The sequence below is a fragment of the Schistocerca nitens genome, chromosome 2, assembly GCF_023898315.1.
Source record: "Schistocerca nitens isolate TAMUIC-IGC-003100 chromosome 2, iqSchNite1.1, whole genome shotgun sequence".
Taxonomy (NCBI): domain Eukaryota; kingdom Metazoa; phylum Arthropoda; class Insecta; order Orthoptera; family Acrididae; genus Schistocerca; species Schistocerca nitens.
In genome coordinates, this window is record NC_064615.1 from 749,480,884 (window position 1) to 749,501,280 (window position 20,397).

General features: G+C 41.5%; 1 protein-coding gene across 1 annotated transcript in view; it reads left to right on the forward strand.

Moving 5' to 3' along the window:
- Positions 1–20,397, forward strand: part of LOC126236978 (ras-like GTP-binding protein Rho1) — a 323,883-nt gene that overhangs the window by 286,037 nt on the left and 17,449 nt on the right. The window contains exons 3-4 of the mRNA XM_049946696.1: positions 1,238–1,347; positions 13,009–13,143. Coding sequence (XP_049802653.1) covers positions 1,238–1,347; positions 13,009–13,143 — 245 coding nt within the window. The remainder of the gene's footprint in view (positions 1–1,237; positions 1,348–13,008; positions 13,144–20,397) is intronic.

A 20,397-nucleotide genomic window follows, 5' to 3' on the forward strand; every position in this document is an offset into this window, starting at 1 on the left:
CAAGGGATCACAAATTTAGCATTGGAGGGCAGCGTGGAGGGTAAAAATCGTAGAGGGAGACCAAGAGATGAATACACTAAGCAGATTCAGAAGCATGTAGGCTGCAGTAGGTACTGGGAGATGAAGAAGATTGCACAGGATAGAGTAGCATGGAGAGCTGCATCAAACCAGTCTCAGGACTGAAGACCACAACAACAACAACAACAACAACAGTTCAAATACTGATTAAGGAAAAATTATGATAACTCAAACAACAGTTAGTGAAGTAAACTGGTGGGGAATTGAAATTTGCTGAACTCCTTCTACCTTTCCTTGTGAAATTATCGCATACCTGCCTACACATTAATAAGTGATTGCGTGTCTTTAAAGAAAAACTAAAATTAATCATGCAGCTGTGACAGTACTGTTGAACATGCCGAGGCTACACCAAAGACGATGTTGAATACCTAAATTCCGTTCATCCTAACACGCCAGTGCTGCAAGTTACTCTTACCACAGTCGTTGATGTAACGTGAGCAGACCGCCACTGACTTGTCTGGCGTACCTAGAAGTGCTCTGCTGAGAACCTGAACACTGAACTACATCTATCTCCGCTGCAGAGGAGAGTTTTCTTTGAAGTCTGCCACGCTTTACTGTGCCACACCTGACACACAAGATTCTCTAGCTCCACGTCCGAAACACAAGCGTCAAGTCCTTTCATCATAAATTAAAATGAAGACTGCTTTTTGCAGTAATATTTTGCGCAATTGTTTTGTTATTAAAAATCTTCTACCAGAAAGTGGCGAAACCTCAAATCCGATAAAGTCTCAGGCAACAGATGTTGGTTTGCCTTTTCATTGCGTGGGAATAAGTGCAACGTTGTGGTACAGTGATTTATGAATCCGCATACGCTGACTTACAGCCATGCAATGAAATGACCGAACTTGCTCTACCTATATATAAAGAATTGTGCTCTAGAATCGCATACTTGAAAAACAAATGAATTTAATCTGTGTCATTATGAAGTACTTGTAAATTCAGGCAAAATAATCTTAGACTAATACACAGAACTGCGAATGGCTTCTACACAAAGATACAGGGGGTGGGCATAAGAAACATACGTAGTGTGTACAACGCTGCCATCTTTGACGTTACAGACAGTTTTATTGCAACTATTCTCGATGATGCGCAGATGTTAAGTGCATCCATTGGCCGTTTCTTGAAAACGGTGGCAAACTTTAATTTTGTCTGCTTGCAGGTTCTGCGGCTTACGATACGGTGCGACCTTTGGCCTATCAGGATGCAAAGGTGTTCCTGTTGTGCTTCAGGGTCAGTGATCCAGACTCCCTCGACAACGCTGTCAACAAGGTGAGTCGTCTTAACTTTGTGGTATCTGAACTCTTGTGTCTCGGCTTCAAGATGGGTGTATATTCGTTTCTATCATTGTTATTATTGTCATTGCTTATTATTACCTAGCATATAATATTACACGATAGAAAACAGTTTCCTTTAGATTCATGCATACGGTTATAGATTTACCTTTTCATTATGTTCCTCGTTGTACATGTACTGCAGTTTCTTGTATCTACAGGATGATCCAAAAGTTAAGCAGCCATAAATTAAAATAATGGGAAAATGAATGTCATACCGGCGGGAATGTTTGTGTTGGGAACGGATGAGCTTCTAGGAGACGCGTAGCACCTGATATCCGAGCAGTTTACCGTCATTTTGATGTCAGTATTGATTTAGTTCTGTACGAACGAACACTCTTTCTTCCCTGGCTGAATGTGAGTTCGTTCTTGAAACTTTAGGATAGCTTTCCCTGAAAGAAGGGCGCCTATCAGATCAACCATTTCACGCACAGTGGCTCGTTTCAGAAAAACTGGTAGTTTGAATGAATGTCAATGTTCCGGCCGATTTTCGTTGTTAAATGATGCCTCAATGGAAAATGTCTGCGCATCCTTGCTATGTTCTTCAAAAAAGTCGGTAACAAAACTGTGTCACCGAACTGAAATGTCTTACGGAAGTATTCGGAGAACCATAAAGAAGCTGAAACTCCGTCCGTATCTCATTTGCTTTGTGTACGAGCTTCGAGAACCTGCTAGAGGAAAAAGACGACATTAGTGTCAATTTTTTTGCGTTTTATTCGCAACAATTTTCGGGTATTGGTTTATGTTTTCTGCTCAAATGAAGCATGACTTCATTTACTTAGCTATGTAAACAGCCACAAAGACAGATACTGGAGCTACGAAAAGCCTCACATTTCACATGAGACCGCATTACATTTACAGAGGGATGGACTTTGGTGTGCCGTTCCGCGCAAGAGAATTGTAGCCCCAAATTTTTTCTCGGAAACGGTAATAGCTGAACGTTACCATTACATCATCATGCAATTCGTAGCATTGTTAGAGGGTAATAAACGACACTGCTTGCTGCAGCAAGCTGATGCAACGGTGCACATGGGGACAGAACAATGATAATGTTGTGTGATTTCTTTGGCGAACACATTATTTCTCGTGGTCTGTGGCCGGCTAGATCCGCAGATTTATCTCCGCTCGACGTTTTTCTTTGAGGGCACCTGAATGGTAACGTGTGCAAGATTAACCATCACACAATCGAGCAACTGATGCCCAACAGCAAAGACGAAATACCCTGCATTAGAGTAGCGACCATCCAAAACGTAGCAGCTTACATGAAGAAACGTGTTGAGGCGTTTGCTGTAGCACACCGAGGACATATCCAGCATCTGTTATGAGATAATATATACTGTGAGTGTATGCATTATAGGTACATTAATGAAGATTAGAATTTTTTGAATTGGGGGTTGCGTATCTTCTGGCTCATCCTGTACATCAGTAGTTCTATCAGAAATACTACATCTCTGAGACCTGCGGGTAGACTGGCTTGCTCGAGACGGTTGTAGGTGTAATTCTACCTCCGGAAACACATGGCTGTGTCCATGTTGATTCTATCAGCTCACTAAGATTGTTTATGTTTTTCTTGTGCTTTGCAGGGAGATGAATTATCAGTGTGTAATGTACTGCGTCAAGTTTTATTAGCGGGCTATACGCAGCGCTCTGGCCTTTTCCTGGTTCGACGAAGATTGCCCAAACAAACCATAACATAGGCCTTATAAACCTAACTCTTTCTATTACTTGTTGTTTGGGGAAAATAAATTGCAGAATTCTTGTACCTAAGGCTGGGTCAGTGGAGTTCAAAGAGCACTTGTTGTTGTTGTGGTCTTCAGTCCTGAGACTAGTTTGATGCAGCTCTCCATGCTACTCTATCCTGTGCAAACTTCTTCATCTCCCAGTACCTACTGCAACCTACATCCTTCTGAATCTGCTTAGTGTATTCATCTCTTGGTCTCCCTCTACGATTTTTACCCTCCACGCTGCCCTCCAATGCTAAATTTGTGATCCCTTGATGCCTCAAAACATGTCCTACCAACCGATCCCTTCTTCTAGTCAAGTTGTGCCACAAACTTCTCTTCTCCCCAATCCTATTCAATACCTCCTCATTAGTTACGTGATCTACCCACCTTATCTTCAGCATTCTTCTGTAACACCACATTTCGAAAGCTTCTATTCTCTTCTTGTCCAAACTAGTTATCGCCCATGTTTCACTTCCATACATGGCTACACTCCATACAAATACTTTCAGAAACGACTTCCTGACACTTAAATCTATACTCGATGTTAACAAATTTCTCTTCTTCAGAAACGATTTCCTTGCCATTTCCAGTCTAAATTTTATATCCTCTCTACTTCGACCATCATCAGTTATTTTACTCCCTAAATAGCAAAACTCCTTTACTACTTTAAGTGTCTCATTTCCTAATCTAATCCCCTCAGCATCACCCGATTTAATTTGACTACATTCCATTATCCTCGTTTTGCTTTTGTTGATGTTCATCTTATATCCTCCTTTCAAGACACTGTCCATTCCGTTCAACTGCTCTTCCAAGTCCTTTGCTGCCTCTGACAGAATTACAATGTCATCGGCGAACCTCAAAGTTTTTACTTCTTCTCCATGAATTTTAATACCTACTCCGAATTTTTCTTTTGTTTCCTTTACTGCTTGCTCAATATACAGATTGAATAACATCGGGGAGAGGCTACAACCCTGTCTCACTCCTTTCCCAACCACTGCTTCTCTTTCATGCCCCTCGACTCTTATAACTGCCATCTGGTTTCTGTACAAATTGTAAATAGCCTTTCGCTCCCTGTATTTTACCCCTGCCACCTTCAGAATTTGAAAGAGAGTATTCCAGTTAACGTTGTCAAAAGCTTTCTCTAAGTCTACAAATGCTAGAAACGTAGGTTTGCCTTTTCTTAATCTTTCTTCTAAGATAAGTCGTAAGGTTAGTATTGCCTCACGTGTTCCAACATTTCTACGGAATCCAAACTGATCTTCCCCGAGGTCCGCTTCTACCAGTTTTTCCATTCGTCTGTAAAGAATTCGCGTTAGTATTTTGCAGCTGTGACTTATTAAACTGATAGTTCGGTAATTTTCACATCTGTCAACACCTGCTTTCTTTGGGATTGGAATTATTATATTCTTCTTGAAGTCTGTGGGTATTTCGCCTGTCTCATACATCTTGCTCACCAGATGGTAGAGTTTTGTCATGACTGGCTCTCCCAAGGCCATCAGTAGTTCTAATGGAATGTTGTCTACTCCCGGCGCCTTGTTTCGACTCAGGTCTTTCAGTGCTCTGTCATACTCTTCACGCAGTATCTTATCTCCCATTTCATCTTCATCTACATCCTCTTCCATTTCCATAATACTGTCCTCAAGTACATCGCCCTTGTATAAACCCTCTATATACTCCTTCCACCTTTCTGCCTTCCCTTCTTTGCTTAGAACTGGGTTGCCATCTGAGCTCTTGATATTCATACAAGTGGTTCTCTTCTCTCCAAAGGTCTCTTTAATTTTCATGTAGGCAGTATCTATCTTACCCCTAGTGAGACAAGCCTCTACACCCTTACATTTTTCCTCTAGCCGTCCCTGCTTAGCCATTTTGCACTTTCTGTCGATCTCATTTTTGAGACGTTTGTATTCCCTTTTGCCTGCTTCATTTACTGCATTTTTATATTTTCTCCTTTCATCAATTAAATTCAATATTTCTTCTGTTACCCAAGGATTTCAATTAGCCCTCGTCTTTTTACCTACTTGATCCTCTGCTGCCTTCACTACTTCATCCCTCAGAGCTACCCATTCTTCTTCTACTGTATTTCTTTCCCCCATTCCTGTCAATTTTCCCTTATGCTCTCCCTGAAACTCTCTACAACCTCTGGTTCTTTTAGTATATCCAGGTCCCATCTCCTTAAATTCCCACCTTTTTGCAGTTTCTTCAGTTTCAATCTGCAGTTCATAACCAATAGATTGTTGTCAGAATCCACATCTGCCCCTGGAAATGTCTTACAATTTAAAACCTGGTTCCTAAATCTCTGTCTTACCATTATATAATCTATCTGATACCTATTAGTATCTCCAGGATTCTTCCAGGTATACAACCTTCTTTTATGACTCTTGAACCAAGTGTTAGCTATGATTAAGTTATGCTCTGTGCAAAATTCTACAAGGCGGCTTCCTCTTCCATTTCTTCCCCCCAATCCATATTCACCTACTATGTTTCCTTCTCTCCCTTTTCCTACAGACGAATTCCAGTCACCCATGACTATTAAATTTTCGTCTCCCTTCACTACCTGAATAATTTCTTTTATCTCGTCATACATTTCATCAATTTCATCATCATCTGCAGAGCTAGTTGGCATATAAACTTGTACTACTGTAGTAGGCATGGGCTTTGTGTCTATCTTGGCCACAATAATGCGTTCACTATGCTGTTTGTAGTAGCTAACCCGCACTCTTATTTTTTTATTCATTGTTAAACCTACTCCTGCATTACCCCTATTTGATTTTGTATTTATAACCCTGTAATCACCTGACCAATAGTCTTGTTCCTCCTGCCACCGAACTTCACTAATTCCCACTATATTTAACTTTAACCTATCCATTTCCCTTTTTAAATTTTCTAACCTACCTGCCCGATTAAGGGATCTGACATTCCACGCTCCGATCCGTAGAATGCCAGTTTTCTTTCTCCTGATAACGACGTCCTCTTGAGTAGTCCTCGCCCGGAGATCCGAATGGGGGACTATTTTACCTCCGGAATATTTTACCCAAGAGGACGCCATCATCATTTAATCATGCAGTAAATCTGCATGTCCTCGGGAAAAATTACGGCTGTAGTTTCCCCTTGCTTTCAGCCGTTCGCAGTACCAGCACAGGAAGGCCGTTTTGGTTAATGTTACAAGGCCAGATCAGTCAATCATCCAGACTGTTGCCCCTGAAACTACTGAAAAAGCTGATGCCCCTCTTCAGGAACCACATGTTTGTCTGGCCTCTCAACAGATACCCCTCCGTTGTGGTTGCACCTACGGTACGGCTATCTGTATCGCTGAGGCACGCAAGCCTCCCCACCAACGGCAAGGTCCATGGTTCATGGGGGAAGAAAAAGAGCACTTAATAAGATCAAATACGATACATCGGTAACTGAAGTTGGGCGAAAAAAACTTATGCCAAACAGAATTAAAATCAGGTTTCCCCGTCGTTGCAAACATGAAAATTAAAAACATTGTTACAGACACAGAAGATATCCTTAACAGAGAAACAAAATTTATTCTAAACCAGACAAAAGATACTTCGTGGAAATCTTTTAATTCTGCGTATAGTTATGATACTGTGTGTGGTGGAGGGAGGGGGGGCAGGTATTAATACGAAGGTAGCACACACAATAGAGGACAGATCCTAAGTAGGAGACTCCATGAAAATACTAGAAAGTCAGACACCATAATTTCGGACTACTAGTGTTTGCAGAAAAGTTCAACGTCTTTGTGCTGAAGAAAGCGTATACAAAATGGACATAACAGGGGTCAAATGGATCGCAATTAAATTAACAATAAGTATTAAACCTTATTACTGGATGTGAGGGTCCTGAATCACCTTCGAATTTAAAGTGATTACAGATCCATAGATGTAAACCTACCGTGACTTTCCGACGGCCTATATTACAAAGGGTGAGACGAGCCATACAGGCTTACTCTTTAGTATTATCTTTGTTGATGTAGAGTATTACTGTGTTTTCAGCAAGTACGATCACTTGAAAAATGACTGAAGACTGAAACTGTAATAGTGGATATTGTAATAAATAGTACAGACGTTGTCGAATAAAGTCATTTAGAAAAGAAAACAACTTATGAAATATGAAATCATACGAGTGGCGTTCAGAAAGTAACCCAACACATTTTTTGCCCATTTTATGTTGAAAAAATGCGAAATCTGTTGTGGGACGTCATGGAATGTTCCCGCTTCAGCCCATATATATGAAGATGGTATCTGTTCTTTCGGACATGTTCAAGAGAACAGTTACCATCTTCATATAGTTAAGGCTAACCGGCCATTGACCTTCTTCTTCTGTGCGGATGCACATGTATTGCCGGAACTCTAACGGGATTCGGTCAGATTGTCTTCCGCGAGTAATGAGTGTAATGGGCAGGGGCACTAGGAATGTAGTGTGTGGACATTAAGTTGGAAATGTGGGTCTCACGGGGAGCGTGCAAGGGATAAGTTCTGCAGTCCCACTATGCTCTGTGCCCTCGAAGGCTCAGACGGATTGAGCGTCTGCTATGTAAGCAGTAGATCCCGTTTTCGAGTCCCAGTCGGGGTACACATTTTCAATTGTCTCCGTTGACGTATATCAACGCCTGTCGGCAGCGTACGGTCTTGATTTAATTATCATTTCAACCTATATAGTTGGAGCTATGCGTATCTTTCAATATGGCGTCTGCAACGGAGGTACGTTCCAAGCAGAGAGCTGTCATTGCGTTTCTTTTGGCAAAACACCTGAGCATCACTGATATTCATAGGCACTTGACGACTGTCTACGGTGACCTGCCAGTGAACAACAGCACGGCGAGTCGTTGGGAAAGTCATCTACCGTCATCACACCAAGGCCGCCCAAACCTATCCGACCTCTCGCGTGGCGGCCGGCCTCACATTGCTATAAATGCTACAGTGCTGGAATGTGCGGGGACACTCACATTCGAGGTGATGGACGGATCACAATCAAAGTCTTCGCCGCTTAGCTACCTTTCTGTTGGTAGTGCAAACACACTCATTCACCAGTCGGGGTACTCAAAGCTTTTTGTCCGCTGTTGTCCTCGTCGCCTAACAGAAGACCATAAAGAGGAACGAAGGACCATCTGTGCGGAACTGATTGCGCATTACGAGGTTGATCGTAACAGTTTTTTTTACTGAAAATTGTCAAGAGCGGTAAAACGTGAGTTCATTACCTCGAACCGGGAACAAAACGGCAATCCATGGAGTGGCACCTCACCACCTCTCCTCGCAAGAAAATGTTCAAAGCCATACCCTCAGCGTAGGACACAGAATCGGTTTTTCTGTTCGATGTCCTGTGTCATGGTGCAACGATCAGCGCTCAAGTGAAGTGTAATGTGCCACCCTAAGGAAATTGAAGCAACGACTTCAGCCTACTCACCGCCACAAAAATGTAAATGAACGTTTCCTTCTCTATGAGAACAGAAGGTCTGACACAAGTCTGCGCACCCGGAATGAGCTCACAGAACTTCAGTGGACTGGTCTTCCTTATCCACCCTACAGTCCGGATATCGCACCTTCCGACTTCCATCTGTTTGGCCGAATGAAGGACGCCGTCGGCGGGAAGCAGTAGGTGGATGAGGGGGAGGTTATTGATGCAGCGAGGCGTCGGCTCCGACGTCGACCAGCAGAGTGGCTACCAGGCGGGCATACGTTTAAAAATAGGGTTTCCTAGCGAACAGAATGGGGACTGGTATGGTGTGTTGGAATTCTGCATAATGTCGACCTGCTTTCAGAAAAAGAGTGTTGAATTACTTATCGAACACCCGTCGTACTTGTAATTATAAGACTTTATTTGAGAAGAGAAAATTTTGTAAGTGTAAATTAAATAAGATGTTCATTATCTTACAAATTAAGATTATAGAGAAACAGACGAAAGGAGTAATTACTATACAAATTACTTTTACAAACAACAAAGGAGGTGCAAGTACAAAGAGAGCGACAAGTAAAAGTAAACATCAAGTATAACAAATGAGGACAAATCACGGGAAGCACTGGAAGAAATAGTTTCTAAAATTCCAGAAAACCATGTCAAAATTCTAGTAGGCGATTTCAGTATAGAGCTAGGCAAAGAAAGGAAGCAAAAAAAAAAAAAACTGGAGAATTCCCAACACGTAAAGGGACTAACCAGGACGGAAAAAGGTTATTCAACCTTAAAATAGTGACAGCACAATTCGAAAAGAAACTACCACAACAGATAAAATGGGAATCACCGAACTCATTCATCTGTGGATTCCAAATGGATCATGTAGCAATATCTTATACATGCTAAAGAGAAGTTACGAACGTTCAAATCAGAAAGACTGACAAGAGGAAAACTACTTTTAAACCTCAGAGCTTCACAAAAAAGAAGATCCAAGCCCTCAAGTTTGATACTAGCAGCATCTCACAGTATCTCATAGAAGAACTACAGAAAAAGCAGTCAAACAGCTACATACAACTCAAAAGCAAAATTATCGAAACAGCGCAAATTCCTCTGCAGAAAAGGAAAAATCACCATTGATGGAATGAGGACTGTGAGTATGAAATTCAGTCTCGACAGAATGAGCACAACGGCTGGAGTATTATTACAGAAGACAACTGCAAAACATTCCTGACATTGCGGAAAGGGACAGCCAAATTAATCAGAAGTACAAGAAACGGTATAGAACAGATGTAAATAACTACAAGGGGATCTCAATAATATCAGCTGCCTACAAAATTTTATTTCAGCTTCTCGATGGAGCACAGAAGCAACAGGAACCAAACCTTGGAGGATATCTGGGACGATTCAGACCAGGCTGGTCATGCCCAGACAAAATCATGAACGGAAAGGTAATCCTTTGATATCATGGAATTTGTAGCAAAAATTTAGTCTGCAGATTTGTTGATTTAAAAAGAAAAAACCCATGACTGAGTTGTCCGCTAATCACTCTTCCAGATATTAAAAGAACAATGTGTAGATCTGAAAGCACTTGCAGCTATAGAACAGACACAGATACGTACAAAGAAACATAATTATATTTATTTCGGAATCGTCATGCCCTTTCGAAATCAAAATTGGAGTAAGACAAGGAGATGGGCTGTCTCTATAACTTTCTAACGATGTTCTTGAGAAAGTAATACAAGAAAGGTGCAAACAGAAATCAGTCCTCAAAACTGGCCAACCAATGACTTTAAGCAAAGGGCACATAATACTAGGCATAATGAGAGGTTAGGTGAATCGGTGGTGAGACTCAGAGATTATTTGCAGGTGCCATGTTAGAAGCGTGTAACTGTTGCGATCCTTGTAATTTCTTGGGAAGATCTGAGGTCATTCACGATTCATCTACTAACACAGTAGTAGCCGGCCGAAGTGGCCGTGCCGTTAAAGGCGCTGCAGTCTGGAACCGCAAGACCGCTACGGTCGCAGGTTCGAATCCTGCCTCGGGCATGGATGTTTGCGATGTCCTTAGGTTAGTTAGGTTTAACTAGTTCTAAGTTCTAGGGGACTAATGACCTCAGCAGTTGAGTCCCATAGTGCTCAGAGCCATTTGAACCATTTTTTGAACTAACACAGTAGACATGTTTTAGTTAACCATTCTTTCAGTGCAATCACAGGGCTGCGAATTTGTACCTTCACAGCTAATTTATTAGATCAGGACCTCACATGTTCCATTAGCTTCAGGTCTTTGCCATGATATTCGTATCTTTCATATTAATCGAATATTCATTCTACGTTCGTGTCGTTTCTCGACTTCAGGTAAATCTTGTAATAAAATTTACATTGAGGTGACAAAAAGTCATGGGACAGCGATTACAAATGATTGATGCGATTTCATAAATTCACTGTAGCTCCATTCATTGACATATGGTCACCACACACTACAGATACGTAGAAAAACTCATAAAGTTTTGTTCGACTGAAGCCGCACTTCAGGTTTCTGCCGCCAGAGCGCTCGAGAGCGCAGTGAGACAAAATGGCGACAGCAGACGAGAAAGCGTATGTCGTGCTTGAAATGCACTCACATCAGTCAGTCATAACAGTGCAACGACACTTCAGGACGAAGTTCAACAAAGATCCACCAACTGCTAACTCCATTCGGCGATGGTACGCGCAGTTTAAAGCTTCTGGATGCCTCTGTAAGGGGAAATCAACGGGTCGGCCTGCAGTGAGCGAAGAAACGGTTGAACGCGTGCGGACAAGTTTCACGCGTAGCCCGCGAAGTCGACGAATAAAGCAACCAGGGAGCTAAACGTACCACAGCCGACGGTTTGGAAAATCTTACGGAAAAGGCTAAAGCAGAAGCCTTACCGTTTCGAACTCATTGATGGGGACATGCTGCGCCAAGTGTGGGAGGAACTTGATTATCGGCTTGATGTCTGCCGAATCACTAAAGGGGCACATATCGAACATTTGTGAATGCCTAAAAAACTTTTTGAGTTTTTGTATGTGTGTGCAAAGCATTGTGAAAATATCTCAAATAATAAAGTTATTGTAGAGCTGTGAAATGCTTCAATCATTTGTAAAATATATATATATATATATATATATATATATATATATATATATATATATATATATATATATGGCGACAGTATCGCATACACAATGTGCCAAAGGGCAGTGCATTTGCGAAGCTGTCATTTCTAGTCAGTTGATTAATGAGAAAATGTTTCCGACATGGTTATGGCCGCAAGACGGAAATTAACAGACTCTGAACGTGGAATCATAGTTGCAGCTTGATGCCTTGGACTTCTCATTTAGGGAATCTTTAGGGAATTCAGTATTCAGAGATCTAGCGTTATGAGGTATGGCAGCAGACCACCGGCGGCTCGTAACCACATAAGTTGGACCCTAGACAAGTAGAAAACCGTCGCTTGGTTAGATGAGTCCGACTACAGTTGGAAAGAGCTGATGGTAGGGTTCGAGCATGGTACAGACTCCACGAAACCATTGACCCAAGTTGTCAAAAAGGCACTGCGTGGTCGGGCTGTGCCAACATGGAATGGGCTGGATCCTCTGGTCCAACTGAACCAATCTTCGGCTTCTTGGAGACTCTTTGCGACCATTAACTGACTTCATGTTCCCAAACGACGATGGAATGATGATGGTGGTGGTAAGTTCCTACAGGACCAAACCGCTGAGGTCATCTGTACCTAGGCTCACACGCTACGTAATCTGACTTAACCCAACTTACGCCAAGGGGAACGCATACACCCATTCCTGAGGGAGAACTCGAACCTCCGACGGGTGGAAGCCGCACGAACCATGGCAAGGCCCCACGGCTACCCCGCTCAGTGGCGATGGAACGTTTAATGATGACAATGAGCCATGTTACTGGGCCACAACTGTTTGTGATTGGTTTGACGAATTTTCTGGGCAGTTTGTCCACCCACATCGTTCAATATGTACCCCATCGAACATCTGTGGGTCATAGTAGAGAGGTCAGTCCCTGCACAAAATCCTGCAACGGCAGCACTTTCGCAATTATGTATGATTATAGAGCCAGCATGGCTCAATATTTCTGCAGAGGACTTCCAACCATTTGTTGAGTCTATGCCACTTCGATTTGCTGCACTACAACGCAACAAAGGAGGCCGGACTCTATGTTAGGAGGTATCCTACGACTTTTGTCACCTCAGTGTATATTTATGTAATTGAACCATAGAACTCTAGTTTGCAATCCTATTTCATTTCATAGTCAGACGATCTTTCATTTTAATTGTATAGTGATGTAAGATTCATGCGTGACTCATGTTTGATGAGAGCCACCTTCTCTAATTGATTTAATCGGTTGTGCATAGTTGTAATTAAAATACATGTGCCTGTACAAGTATACGTGTCACAGCCGTCCACTAGCACAGTGATGGTTACCTTGTGTGCAGTGGTACCCGGAGATACGGCAGCACTGCGACAACACGCCGGTCATCCTGTGCGGCTGCCAGAGCGACCTGAGGAACGACATCGAGACCATCTCTGCGCTGGCCAAGCTGCACCACGCGCCCGTCTCCTCGGAGCAGGTGGGTCAACCTGCCCTCCTACTGCTGACGCCGTAGAGGCCAGATATCAGTCAAACGCTGTAGACATGGCCCCAGTATCCCAGCGGTCCTTTCTCCTCCTTAACCACTGGGCATGTCAAGATTTACGAGCAAGTGTAAACATCCATAGATGAAGGAGAGCGGCAGTGTGGTTTATCTGGATGAACTAATCTTTACGAGGGTGAACTGTGTAACAACTCCTAAATTAGCACTAGAATTTCTAGTACTGTACGGCATTTCACTGGTGAATGGTTACTCTCTTTCATGTCCTAACGCCTACACTTATATCAGAGTGATCATAACGCTGAGTTCCTCCCAGTTTTCCTTCGTGGCGCACTGTTTTCGCTCTACACCAATAGGAACTTGTATTTGCATATCCCTTTCGTTAAGTTATTTGCTTCTTGCATTAAGTAGAGAGCAGCATGACGGAGCACAGAATCCTACACTGTTTGCAAAATCGTTGTCCGTGCAATTTGTAATCGGCACCTGTGACCTGTAGGTGTAACACCAGCTATACAGTATAGCTACCACCTGTGGATGACTGGTTAGTGCACATGAGGTTCGGTTATTGTCTTAAGTTATTGCCCAAAGACTGGTTTGATACAGGTCTCCATGCTAATCTATTCTATTTATTCTCTGTATAGTTTCTGCAAGCGACATAGGGACTTCAGAAAGTAGCTTCGCAATGTATTCCCACACTGAGACCACTGCCCAGGTGTGGTGCATTGTCATAGGGGAGTAAATGATCCTGGTTTCTGCAGGATAGATATCGTGCGATTACAAATACAGTGTGTTTGAAAAAGAACTCCAAAGTTTTAATGTGTCCTAGAATCCGTACAAAGTGACATACACTATTCTAGTTTGTGATGTTTGATTATCAACTCTCTAAGTTTGCCTCCCCTGCAGTTGGCAGATCTGCTTGACCTTGAGACGGCACCAGTGCTGTTTTCTTCCTCTGTTCCCTCAGTTCAGTCCAGGCAGGCGTGCAGAGCAACTCAACAACAGCGTGTACTCCGCAACAGAAAGCGCAGTGTGTTGTTTGGTTTCTGAAAATGGAGTCAGTTATAACAGTGCAACGTAATTTTGGACGTCAGTATAGTGGTGAACCACTTACAGCAAGAACTATTCGTCATTGGCTAAAGTCTTTCAAGGAAACCAGGAGTGTTTTAAAAGCAAAAACACTAGGTAGACCGAGAACTTCTGAAGCTGTTGTTGAACAGATCCGTGTTTCGTGTGTTCGGAGCCCGAAGAAGTCATTGGCCAGACGTAGTCTAAAATTAGGTGTGCCTAAAGGTACTGTGTATGGTACTGTACGTAAGAGGCTTAAATTACGCGCCTACAAATTGCAACTGTTACGTGAAATAAAACCTACCGATAAAATCGAAAGGTATGAGTTTTCTGTTGGCTTTCCACACAGAATTGATGATGATATCCATTGTTTAAAAAAGATTCTCTTTTGTGATGAGACTACATTTCATGTCAGTGAAACAGTTTAATCGTCCTAACAGCAGAATTTGGAGCGCAGAGCATCCACTTGAAGTTATTCAGCATCAACGTAACTCTCCCAAAGTTAACGTCTGGTGCAGTTTGATGGAAGATCGTGTGACTCGTCCTCTCATTTTTGTAGAAAAAACAATAAATGGGGACGTTTACCGTGACATGTTGACAGAGTACGTGTTTCCCAAGTGGAGATATTGAGGCGGGAAAGGGGCTTGTGTTTTTCCAATAAGATGGCGCCCCACCTCATTACAGTTACCATGTGTGTGTGTGGCTTTGACACTCGTTTCCCAGGAAGGTGGATAGGCAGGGCTGCCCCAATACCTTGGCCACCACGAAGCCCAGACTTAACCCCACTGGACTTTTTCTTTTGGGGCCACATAAAAAGATCAGAGACATCAATCATTTACGGGAAAGAATCATCGCGGCGGTTGGGACAGTTAAACCTGAAATGTTGGTGTGCGTGTGTGTTAATTCCTAAGGGACAAAACTGCTGAGGTCATCGGTCCCTAGACTTACGCTCTAACTTAAACTAACTTTTGCTAAGAGCAACACACACACCCATGCCCGAGGGAGGACTCAAACCTCTTGCAGGAGGGCTGTGCAATCTGTGACTAGGCGCCTCAAATCACGCGGCCACTCCGCGCGGCTGAAATGTTGGTGATTGTGTGGTGAGAAGTGGAATATCGTCTCGACGTGGGCAGGGCAAGAAATGGATCCCACGTTGACGTCTACTAACATTAAACAAAACTTGAAGGAATTCTCTTTCATGATATGTACTCATTGCTGTAATTTTTCATCAATTTCCCATTTAAATTTATACTTGAAACTAGAGTGTTCTTTTTGAAACGCTCTCTATTATTTCACACGTCTTTATCGTTTTTTCTCAACACGTAGTAGTCGTACAGGGAAAAGGATTACAAACACCGGCTTCTGACAGTGATTGCCGATTTTTGGCTGAAATCTGCTGTTTGTGGAAAATTCTAACATAAAAGAGACTTAACGACGATGGGCAAAAGGGCAGTATGGACGGCCAGTTTCATAACTATATTTTACGAAGCTGACCTATTAATGACGAATAAGGAACTTCCTTTTCATGTTATTTTTTTACAAATACCATTTTTTGCATTAAGATACTTATTAACTGTATAATTTCCGTGACCCTTGCGGTAATCTATTATCTCTGCCCGTCATACTAGTTGATTTTTCTAAGCGAATATACTGTCCAAAACGACAAACATATTTCTCATTGTCACCTTGAATTATGATTTATCTATTAGTACTACGACTTAACGTAATTCCTGTAATTGGACATGTTGGTCCTACTGATGCTACCGATGGTCCATGATCTCTGGCTGTCGCACAAGCCGTGACAAACATTCCGAATGCAAAGTGTTGGTGTGTGTGTGAATTCCTAAGGGACCAAACTGCTGAGGTCATCGGTCCCTAGACTTACGCACTAACTTAAACTAACTTTTGCTAAGAACAACACACACACCCGTGCCCGATACTGAAATGTATATACAAGGATGTATCATGAATTCATCGTTATTATTTCGTGTCGTTCGGCTCAGTTTTAAAGATGCTTTCTCTTCATTCCCACAACTATCCTTACCCCAACGACTACACTTTTTCCAAATACTGTGATTATTTGAAACTATAAAAGTGCAAATGTTCGCACAGATACCCTGGCACGAATGACAGGTCCATCACCATGTGCGCTTGAAGTGACACGGCAACTAGAAACGTACTTCAAATTTGAAATACGGGGGACAGTAAGATTCTTGGAGTCGAAACATTCTAATTTCTCATACATTCATCGTGAATTTCTGTTAGTATATGGACTAAATGCAGTGTCGCTTCCAGCTCCGGTGAAGATGAAATGGTGCCAACAATTTAACTATGACCACACAGACGCGGGTAATGCCAATCTGGAAGTCCGGATCTTACACAGGCGATTTATGTCCTCTCGGCGAGCTGAAAGAACATTTGGGGGTAAGAAATTTTCCAACTGTCAGTACGTTCACGAAACAGCTCTTGAGTGGCTCCACGACCAAGGACGGTTTTCTGAACTGAAAGATTGGTAGAAGGTCCCAACCGTCGTTTACAGAGATTTGGTAACTACGTTGAAAAATAGTGCCATTTGACTGTGTCACTTTGAAGTGTAGTGTGACATTCAGTAACATTTACTTAGTCTGCAATAATAATCTGTAACTTAGTTTTTGAAATTCCTTCGTTTATGCATTTACACCTGTTTATTTTAATCTAGCCTTGATTCGCTGTGCGATACATATCACACAAAATTTCTTTGGTTGCTAAACTGAACATTTCTTGATGCCTCAGAATGCTTCCAATCATCAGCTCTCTTCTTTTAGTCATGTTGTGACGCAATTTCTTTTACTTTACATTTCGGTTCAGTAGCTCCTCATTAGTTACTCTATTTTCGCATCTAATCTTCAGCGTTCTTCTATAGCGCCACGTTTAAAAAACGATCTGTTCCCTTCATGTCTGAGCAGTTTATCGGCCATGTCTCAGTTCCACACAAAGCTAGACTCCATACAGGTACCTCCAGAAAGACATTCTAACACTTAACTTTCTTCTTCTCGTGCTTTTAAGGCCTTTTTGGGCCACTTCAGTCAGTCACTATCTGGCCATCTTCTTCAATAAATTTTCTTTCCGAACTGCGCAGTATCTTTTCATTTGTTCTGATATTTTGTGGCGTTCCTTATCTGTAAATACCCTTTTTATTGTATGTTGTTTGCCTTTTTTTCAATATTTTTTATGTTTTTCAGTTTCTTTAAATTTACTGTTTTGTTTTGCAAATCGTCCAGGGTTAGTTCTATCTCTTTCATATCCTGCTGATTTCCTTTATCCATCCAACTTGTTGTTTCATTTTCCGAAGTTTCTGCATGATTATTTTCTTGGTAATGAGGTTTCTGGTGTCCTCATAATGTGACCAAAAAAAGTGTGCCTTTTCTTAGGTATAACATCTGTAATGTGCTCCAGTTCGCTGTACACCACTTCCTTTGGAACTATCCGCAACTCTCTTATCTTTTTGACTTTTCTTATTTATGTGCATTCTAGCTGTTCTTGTCTCTACTTTTAGGAGTTTGTCTTTCTGATTGATTTTGAAAAGAGTTCCACTTCTGTATGTCAGCTGTGGTTCAAAAACCATCTTGTAATGTTTTAATTTAGTTTTGATTGATAGACATTTCTTATTGTATATAGACCATGCTAAATTTTGAGCTTATATCGTTTTATTAGTCCTTTATTGCCATGCCGGTTGCTCATCGAAGTTGTATATCATAATTTCAAAAGTATTTGACTTGTTTCAGTACTTTTACTTCCCTGTTATTTACTGTTATATGGTTGATTACTAGTGGCTCTGCTACCATAATCTGCGTCTTTTAGAATAATACCTGGAGTCCTAATTTTTTGTCTTATGCTTTGTGTTATTTGATTTTTGCCTTCTTGAACATCATTAGTTAGTAACGCAAAGTCATCTTCAAAAACCTAGCTATTTAAGTTTCTTTGATTTTTCTTCGTTGCAACTCTTAAGTTTTAAGGACTTCCTTGTACCACTCCTTCATCACGTTGTCCATAGCAGAGTTGGAAACTAATAGCTATAAACCATCTCCCTGTCTAAACTCTGCTTGAATCGTAAACGGTTCGGATATTTCTCCTTTAAACCTCACTTTAGATTTGGCATTTGTTAAGAGTTAATTTTGTCATGGGGTCCGAAACTTTTTTAGTATCTTCATCATTGAAAAACTTAAGTTTATATTAAATATCAACACGTTTTTCTTTATCAGAAATGTTTTTCTTGCTATTATCAGTCTGTATTTTATATCCTTTCTACTTCAGTCATCATCAGTTATTTTGCTGCCCAACACTCATCGACTACTTAGTGTCTCATTTCATAATTCCCTCATGTCACCTGGTTTAATTGGAGTACATTCCGTTACCTTTGTTTTACTTTTTTTGATGTTCAGTAACATAATTGCAGTTTTGTGAATAATTTTAAAATGAAGTTGAGATAGAGGGTTAAACTTGGTGTCAGCACTTGATCTTTATTTTTCTTCAAACAACATGGGTACTTCCTACTTCAAATTCCCCATCCAGTGGTCGAACTATACTTAAACAGCATCCCACACCCTTATTCGGAGAATGACTACTGAGGCGAAATACAGGGTTCAACTTAGAGGGACAAAGGTACCAGTCTCGCGATGAGTCACCACTTCTCCCCGTGTTACCATTCAAATACTGGAGATAGAAATTTCTACTGCCATCTGCAATCGAGCCCGCTGTGTCTGTGGTCACCGCAACCGCAACAATCGTTCAGTAAGCATTTATTCGTCCTCGGAGAACGATTGTCTATCACACTGGTTTAATTTATTGGGAAAATTCCACGTACAGTTCAGAGAGCTACAGAGAAAGAAAGAAGCTTAAGGTCTAACGTCTCGTCCAAAGATAGATAAAGTTTAAACAGGCCAAGGTTTAGCTATTCTGTCTAGTCGTTTGTACTTTCCTGCCAGCTAGTGATTCCATTTCGCCTTTCTGCATCTCCAACCTTCGTTCGTGTCTGCAGTTTTTGGTACTGCCTCAACACCTAAAAATTAAGTTATATGAATACAACGTCTTTTACAAGTATTTCTGAGATCAAGATGGTCTTCGAAATGAGCGTGAAGTTCTCTGCTCAGCAGGACCATAGATATTCGCGCATTGACGATGTGTCAGGCATGGCTTAAATCAGACAAGCCGACGAAGAGTGAGAAAGCAATGCATACATCCTTATTTCAGTCTTTGCCATTCGATGTGATCTGAGCAATCCTTAGAATGTAAAACTGCACAATGGGTGGGCCTGTGTTGCGAACGATGTTCTGTTGTCCTTGGCGCTCAGAAGTGTGCTGGTTATTAAATCTCTAAATCTGAGACGTTCGGCTGAAATATTTCCACTAAATTAACTGAAAAGCAGTTATCAATCAGAGAGAATGAAATTCTAAATGTTTTTTGTTATACCTCTATTAAGCGACAGAACCTTATTTACTTATTCTGTCGTAGAAGTAGAAGGAAAAATTAATACGTGAAGCAAAACAGCTGCTGTCTCCTCCCGTTAAATATAACTAAAAAATGCTTCTGACCACGCACTGAAGAGAGGTAACCAGAAGTCAGTTACTTCATAACAGCGGCAAATATAGATTCTTAAATCTAGGGTGTTTCATTTTCTGTATCATTTTGTTTGTTGCTTGCACTGCAGATAGCGAAACCCAAAGTGAGCGCAGGGAGTTGTGTATATCTTTGTCGGGCAATTTAATAGTGGCTATACACATCATTGGCAAAGCAACGTGCTGAGAACAGTGCGCCAGCCAATAATGTTGGACGTCAAACAAGCTACGGTTGACACTGAACAACAGAAGCATGAACGAAGCGTAGTTACAAGCCTTGGACGAAGTTGCAAATAATAATGATCAAGAAACAAAATATATTCATGAACATTTCAGTTAGGGACACCTGGTTACAGCAAGGACTCAGAGAGACACGGAAAGCTTTGAACAGCCATTGTGAGTTATGCTAGCTCATCTGTACCTCAAAAGTCAAGTGAAGTCTTTCCCTGTGTTAAAACAATGTAAACTGGTCTGGGAAACCATTAACATGTAAAGATATGACCCTAATTTAACTCATTTACTCATGTGAAAGATCAGTCTGCATTATGACTGAAACATCTATTAAATGAATCTA